Below are 7,574 nucleotides of genomic sequence, written 5' to 3'. Positions count from 1 at the left end.
GAGAGGAAATCCTGGATCCAGACCAGAACTAAAAAGTTACAAAAGTTACAAACTAAAAAGTAACAAAAGTTATTTTGGACACAAATAAACACAGATAAACGCCGGCAAAAACATAAAAAAATTATTAAATAAGACGTACTCTATGCCATAGGGACACCACAGTGTTTGCCGTCACCTATCTATTCTAGTCCATTTAATAATTGCGCCATTATGCCATATTGCCACCAGGTGGTAGTCATGTTCACCTCACCCTTTATATTTTAAGAGAAGAAGAGACTGGTTTCTTAGCAAGGGAATCCAAAGTTTACTGATGTATCACCGTGGCCTTTCCTTCCCTTGTTCAAAGGTAATCTAAAATGTTACGGTAGACCGCTTGTCGAGTGTGGATTGTATTATAAAAACAAATATTACCTGACTGACCTGTCTGACCGATTCTCTCCGAGACGACGCCTGCGTACTCCGGACATAAAAAAATCGAGCCGCCTTTTTTTTGTCCCCGCCACAGCAGGGTCGGGCGGACGTCGACTCACAATCTACCCCGACTTAATCTGCCTGGCCCTTTGAATTCCCTCCGTGGCAAAATGGAGACCTTGCAATGCACGGAAAACGGTAAGATTAACAAAAGAGACAAATTGGCTACTCTTAGCAATTTATTTGGGTTTTCTTTTTGGTTGTGTGCGTCCGATTCTAAACATGGCGTACCCCGTTGTGAGATGGCGCTGCTGTCGTGGAGCGTCGCAGACCTGAGCGAGCTGCTGTGTGCAGCAGAAGCAGCAGCTTAGCGGTGGCTGAGCTAGTTATCTAACATTATATTTGTCTTTCAACAAACGCCACATTCGAAGGAACCAACTGCTAGCCTAAGCTAACAGTTACCCACTTATGGCAACAAGCATTCAAAATGTAACTGTCAAGTGTGGCGTTTGATGACTTCAAGTAAGACGGGATTGTTGTACAATACTGACTTCTACAGTACTGAAAATAAACACAACGCAGATATGCCATTAAAAACCAGTGCAGGTACGAACAAACGATGAGGTAGTGTCACAACAAAGAAGTGAAAGGCGTCACAATATTTCCCAACTTTTGATGAATAAAAGTCAAGTCTGTCAGGGTGCATTGACATTACGACGCAGGTATCTGTCCCTGAAGGCACCAGCAGTGCACAATCAACTTGCATACAAAATAACTACAAACTGTCTGTCTTCTTGCTTCATAGCTTCAAATGATGACTAAACATTACAATTTAAAACGTTTCCAGATTCTCCACTTCTGCTGCCTTCTCTCCGCCTCTTCATCCCGCCACTGCGCCTGGTGTCGGCCGCCATGTGGCAAGTGCTGCAGCGGGGGGACGTGCAGGACTACGGGATGGTGGAGGAGTTTGTTAGCACAGTGACGGACATTGTGCCAGAACTTCTTAGCCTGGATCAGAAGGCTCAGCTGCTGTTGGGCCTCAAAGCACGGGTGAGAGGAATGATACCCACAACATAAACCCTGTGGAAGATGACAGCTATGGAGTGTAACATATTTGCTGCAGGTGGTTCTTGAAATGTGTCGAGCTGAAGCGGAACCGGAGAGGGAGACCGTTGAGATGCATTTGACCCAAATCAGAAGTCTTATATCTTCTTGGGCAGCGCATGTAAGCCTTTTTTTGGATCAGATCCCCTTTTGTTATTATTGTCACCTTAGACAAAGCCTGTTTATTCCAGCCATACTTGGCAGAGGTCCAGTTTCCAGAATCAAACTTTGTGGACCAGATTGAGCTGCTGTTGAAAGACCCCAAAGAGAGGGGCAGGTTTTTCCAGGTTTGTGTTGCAAAAAAATGTGGGAATCAGTGCCTTCTGGGCCAGTTTGACATGAAACTGTGTCTGTTCCAGGACGTTTTCCCCACCGCTTTTGGACCTGATTTTAACAGCGCTCTTCAGGTGCTGATGCTGGACTTCCTGTCCAGACTGGAGAAGTTTCTACCAGTACCAGATATTCAGCAGGTAGTAGAATCGCAGCGAAATTCCGTTCTAATGCTACATCTGTTGAATGAGTTTAGCATATGCCAAAGCAGCAGGTGGCGCCATAGCCCCCAACGGCGTGCTGAGATATCATACAAAAAACATGTTGTGTCCTCTGCAGACGGCCGCCATGCTCAGTGCTGCCCCTTCTGCCCTGGAGGAATGCGTTCACTCCGTTCCTGACCTGCATCACCTGAAAGCGGTCCTCCAGCACCACACCACGCTTGGACATTACGATTTAACTGGTGAGTTTCGTCATTGGAAAATCATGCATGTGCTATTCATTCATTCATTCTCTACCACTCATCCTCACAAGGGTCGCGGGGGGTGCTGGAGCCCATCCCAGCTGTCCTTGGGCGAGAGGCGGGGCACACCCCGGACTGGTCGCCAGCCAATCACAGGGCACACATAGACAAACAACCATTCATTTGGAGTGGCCAATTAACCTAGCATGTTTTTGGAATGTGGGAGCAAAGCGGAGTACCTGGAGTACCTCACATTCATACCTATGGACAATTTGGAGTCATCAATTAACCTAGCATGTTTTTGGAATGTGGGAGGAAGCATGTGCTATTCGATTATTAATTTTTTTGAAACTGATGATTCATCTCCTCCCAACAGATGACACTCAGACCATTCCACCCTCCTTTGGGAACTGCATCCTGTCCTCGCTGTCCCTCCCCCAGCTGGAGAAGGTGGTCATCGACGGCGAGCAAATCCAGCTGCAGCCCGAGCAGATGTCAGGCTTTATGACCGTTCAGGTGGAGGGCGAGACAGTCACTCTGCTGGACTACATACACATCGAACAGACGCCTGCTTTGATGGAGCCCGCCCCTCAAGACGAGTCCCTGAACGATGATGCGGAGGAGGAGGAGGGTGACGCTGGCGGTGCAGAAAGCGAGGAAGCGGATGGCGACGACTCATTGAAGCCGGCCGCTTTTCAGCCGCTAAAACAGAGCAAGCGACTGGAGCTGAAGAGAAGAGCGACGGCAGAAAAGGACAGCGACTCGGGGGCAGCCAAAGGGCAGAGAAAGAAGCACCCCGGGAACAAGACGTGTCCCGTGTGCGGCAAGAACTTCCTGAGAGCTGCGGCCATGCGGCGACACCAGGAGACGCACTCCGAGAATCGGGACTTGAGGCACAAGTGCGCCCACTGTGACAAGCGCTTCAGGGACCAGTACGACATGAACCGCCACAACATGCGCGTCCATGAGCGGGAGGACATCAACTCCAACACTGACGACACGGCTGACGCCAGCTCTCTGGAGACACTGGACAACAAAAACTGTTCCCTATGCGGGAAGTTCTTTGCTCGACAGATGGACATGGAGCGGCACATGAAGTCGCACTCGGAGGACCGCCCCTACAAGTGCTTATTCTGCGAGAAAAGGTTCAAGAACCCGTATGTCCTCAAGAGACATCAGAAGGAGATCTGTAAGAGCAAGGACCTGACGAGGTCCATCGCTGAGGTGAACAAGTCTGATGAACAGCAGCCCGACCCGCTGCTGCTGCTGTCCTTGGAGGGCTTTCCTGAAGGTAAAGTGTGTCCCATCTGCAGCAGGACGCTGCCCTGCAGCGCAGACATAGCCAAACACCTTCGCTCTCACACCGAGGAGCGCCCCTTCATCTGCGTCACTTGCGACAAGGGCTTTAAGTACCGCGACACGCTCAAGAAGCACCAGATCATCCACGGACACGAGGGCATCCGTGAGGAGGCCAGCAAGAGCGTGGAGCAGATCCTGGCTGAAGCAGACACGCAGACCTGCAGCCAGATCCAGAAGAACCTGGAAGGAGCCCACAAGGAGGCTCATGGAGCCCATGCGGCCGAGGAGCCTACACGGAAGCCTCCCTCTCAAAGGACGTGTGGCAAAGGCCTCAAAGTGTGTCCCGTGTGCTCCAGGGCCTTCGACAATGTCAAGACGCTCAACCGCCACATTCAGTGCCACACGGAGGAGCGGCCATACCACTGCGTGCACTGCAAGAAGCGCTTCAAGCACATGCACGGTCTCAAGAGACACCAGATTTACGCCATCTGCCACAAGAAAATGTCCCGCTTTTCCTGGAAGAAGGAGGTCACGGCCGGGCCCAGCCAGAGTGACGGCCAGCAGGCCCCGCCCCTTCAGATCCCCGTGTGGTGCTCCAACTGTGGGAAACACTTTGAGTTCTTGAGTGCCCTGAAGGAGCACCAGGAGAACGTCTGCAAGGTGGACCTGAGGGACGTCTTGACGTGTGTCGACTGCGGGAAGGAGTTCAAGAGCGTGACCATGCTGAAGGTGCACCAGAGGATCCACGACCCACTCTACTGCAAAGAGTGTGGCAAGATCCTCGCCAGCGAGGCGGCCTTTGAAAGGCACAAGCTGATGCACCGGCCCATGGCGTGCACCATGTGCGACAAGACCTTCACACTGCTCAGACGCCTCAGGGAGCACTACGAGAAGCAGCACGCCTTCACCGGGCCGTATCCCTGCTCGCAGTGCGACAAGAGCTTCGTGCAGCTCTCCTACCTCGCCATACACCAAAGGATTCACAAGGGGGAGTTTCCCTTCGCCTGTGACATGTGCCCCGAGAAGTTCCGTTCGTCCAACTGCCTGACGGTCCACCAGCGCAAGCACACTGGCGAGAAGCCCTTCCTGTGCTGGCAGTGCGGCAAGTGCTACCGCTCGGCCTCCGAGCTCACCGTGCATATGGGCACGCACTCGGAGGAGCGGCCGTGGGCGTGCGCGCAGTGTGACATGGCGTACCGCACCAAGCTGCAGCTCACCAACCACGTGGAGCAGGTGCACATCGGCGTGCGTTACCCCTGCAACAGCTGCGGCAAGCAGTTCATGAAGGAGACCTCCCTCAAGCGTCACGAGCTCATCCACACTGGCGAGCGGCCGCACCAGTGCACCGTGTGTGGGAAGACCTTCCTGACCGCCAACGAGCTCCGCCTACACAACCGCTACCACACGGGCGAGCGACCGTACAAGTGTGATGTGTGTGGGAAGGCCTTCATCCAGTCGGGATACCTGAAGTCGCACATGCGCATCCACACGGGAGAGAAGCCCTTCAAATGCGACGTGTGCAGCAAAGAGTTCCGACTGTCGTACCACATGAAAAAGCACCGCCGCACGCACGCTGGGAAAGCCAAGAGCTACACGTGCGAGGAGTGCGGCATAGCCTTCCACCATAAAAAGTCCCTGTGGGAACACTCCATCACACATGAGGTCAAGCTGGAGCAATCCTTGGCTGAAGTCAGGATTGAGTTTCAGTAGAACCCATCGTCAGCCCCTGTTATTTACCATTGATGCCTTACGGTCGACTTCTATTCTTTCTGCTCCACTACTTGCCGGAATAGCTTTTTGCAAATAAATCACATGTGGATTTGTTTCTTGTTGCAGTTTTGTTGTAATCAACTGGAAAATACAAACTATACCGCAATTTTTACAATAAACTTCAACGCAGCGCTCATTTAAATGTGCTTTTTCTTGGCCTTTAAAAAAAATGTTTCGTAGTCTTGGCTCTTGTGCGGGTATTTGCGGTTTTTATCCAGTAGGTGGCAGCAGAGTAACTGCAATCGAGAGGCGGCGGCTCCTGAGCCACGACTGCACAATCTCGCCCCCTGGCGGAAGCCTGCTGATTGACTTAAGTACCTTATTAAGAAAGTGATGCTGAGCTTGTGCTTTGTGGTCTCATGTTTCTCCTCCTGTCTTCCCAGGTCTGACTGCTTCCCTGAGTGACACTTTAAATCCCAGTAGCAGCATCCCAGGCCCATTTCCGTTCAGAGAAAAGAAAGCTTTTCCAAAGAAGCAGAATGAGTCAGAGTGTCTCGCTGTTGAACCCCAAGCCTGCTCATTTTATACAAGCCTGTAATTACTTCAGTGTGTCCTGGCGTCCCAGTCGGCTTCCCTGCACGCTGTGAGGTTCCACACTTGTCCTCTCGCACGGTGACCAACACAACACTTGCATGTACAACATTGCACACAACATTTTACTGAACCGTCTACAGCAAGGTTTTAGTCTCTGAAGCCTCCACCAGTCCAGATTTTCATATTAATGAAGGAAATGACTGCATGGAATCTGAGAGGCACTGCACCGTTTAGGTTTTATCTTCTAATAACACTTTGCACCACCCTGTCCCTCCTGTAGTTTGGGTTATTGGTCCATCTGCACATTGAAAAAATATGAAAATAGATACTCAAATTTGCATGCGGTTTTAAGATGGAGACACGGATGTTAGTATTGCAACGTCTATGAAATGAATAATAATGTCTATAAAACAATCCAAATGCACGTTTTGGCAAGAAGGCATGGGATAGTGACCCTCTGATGTGCTATTGTGGTTAAAAACAAAACTGCAGCAGTCATGCCTAGGCCCCATGCCATGCAAGCAAATCAGCCTAATTGGGATTTTACATATGGCATGCAGGTATTTTTTTTCTGCCATCACTATTGTTAAGGTGTGTTTTTTTTTTTTCACCCAAAAACCTAGAAGTGGTAATTATGTCTGTTTGCAGTGCTGTGGTCTGTGAGCAGAAACAATTACAATAACCTCTCGTTTATTGCGCTTAATTGAAGAAGCACTCCATATTTACGTACACGGAATCTTTAGAAAACCTGCTTACAACCTTGTAAATACGGGTTTTAACATCATCATAGCCATCTGGACAACACAGTAAACACCGTAAGAGAAAATAAGGCCCAAATAAGGCTGCGAATGTGGTCTGGTCATACGAAGCTGAGGGGGGGTGCAGACAGAAAGTGATGCCGGGAGGTCAGAGTTGAGTTTTCACTTGTGTTACGGGTTATTGTGCCTGTTATTGCAAACCTGTAATAATGGCCTGTTTTTCCATTTTTAACATTATTGAGATTATTGTGTAGAAAACAATGTCTTTGAATGCGTCTTATGACTGGTTTCTTTTTTTTTTTTTTTAGTCATGTTTATGCTTTGAAATGCATTCATTTTCTACCGCTTATCCTCATGAGGGTTGCGGGGATACACCTTGGACTGGTGGCCAGCCAATCACAGGCATGTTTTTGGAATGTGGGAGGAAACCGGAGTACCCAGAGAAAACTCACGCTTGCACGGGGAGAACACGCAAACACCACACAGAGATGGCCGAGGGTGGGATTGAATCCGGGTCTCTTAGCTGTGAGGTCTGCGCGCTAACCATTCGACTGCCATGCAGCCCTTGGAATGCTTCATTTAGGCCAAAAAAAATAAAAATTGGCATATTTGTTGACTAATAATATTGTGTATTCAACCACGAAACAAATCTATTTTTGAATGAAGCCATGAAATTGGAGGGATGTGACGAGGGATTAGAGTATCAACAAATGGCAGGTGTTTTTTTTCTTTTTTTACTGTGGTGAACAAAAGTCTGCCACTGCCGGGATTTGACATAACTCCGGTTGCTGAACATCCGGCAACTTGTAGCCGCTTCTGCAAAAAATATTTGGATGCTCCAGCTGAGAGAAAAAAACAACGAGGTGACTCTGAAACATTTCAACAAACTGACCTCTTCTTTTTTTCCACGAGCAACAGCGTCAAATGTTTTTTTTTTTTTTTTTTAATCTCTGGCCTCTCTATGT

The 7,574-nt window shown here is 49.4% G+C and overlaps 1 protein-coding gene across 3 annotated transcripts; it reads left to right on the top strand.

The window, feature by feature from the left end:
• Positions 1 to 234: 234 nt before the first annotated feature.
• On the top strand, positions 235 to 5,459 carry LOC131124854 (uncharacterized). Of its 3 annotated transcripts, none has more exons than XM_058065749.2 (8): positions 235 to 346; positions 506 to 609; positions 1,259 to 1,461; positions 1,535 to 1,636; positions 1,707 to 1,802; positions 1,875 to 1,985; positions 2,125 to 2,248; positions 2,625 to 5,459. In XM_058065749.2, the coding sequence occupies exons 2-8, from the start codon at positions 582 to 584 to the stop codon at positions 5,255 to 5,257; spliced, it is 3,297 nt and encodes a 1,098-aa protein (XP_057921732.2). In that variant the 5' UTR covers positions 235 to 346; positions 506 to 581; the 3' UTR covers positions 5,258 to 5,459. The 3 variants fall into 3 exon arrangements, with proteins under 3 accessions (XP_057921732.2, XP_057921731.2, XP_057921733.2); XM_058065748.2 differs by having other exon boundaries at positions 240 to 346; positions 444 to 609; XM_058065750.2 differs by having other exon boundaries at positions 261 to 346; positions 509 to 609.
• Positions 5,460 to 7,574: the final 2,115 nt, after the last annotated feature.

The sequence above is a fragment of the Doryrhamphus excisus genome, linkage group LG2 (genome assembly GCF_037039965.1).
Source record: "Doryrhamphus excisus strain RoL-2023G ecotype Guam linkage group LG2, RoL_Dexc_Guam_v1.1, whole genome shotgun sequence".
NCBI lineage: Eukaryota > Metazoa > Chordata > Actinopteri > Syngnathiformes > Syngnathidae > Doryrhamphus > Doryrhamphus excisus.
This window is presented reverse-complemented; position numbering and strand designations above follow the sequence as displayed.

Coding starts and splice junctions, on each gene's coding strand:
- LOC131124854 (XM_058065748.2), top strand. CDS start 311: ATGTATCACCGTGGCCTTTCCTTCCCTTGTTCAAAG. Junction 1,637..1,706: donor TATCTTCTTGGGCAGCGCAT/GTAAGCCTTTTT, acceptor TGTTTATTCCAG/CCATACTTGGCAGAGGTCCA. Junction 1,986..2,124: donor CAGTACCAGATATTCAGCAG/GTAGTAGAATCG, acceptor TGTCCTCTGCAG/ACGGCCGCCATGCTCAGTGC.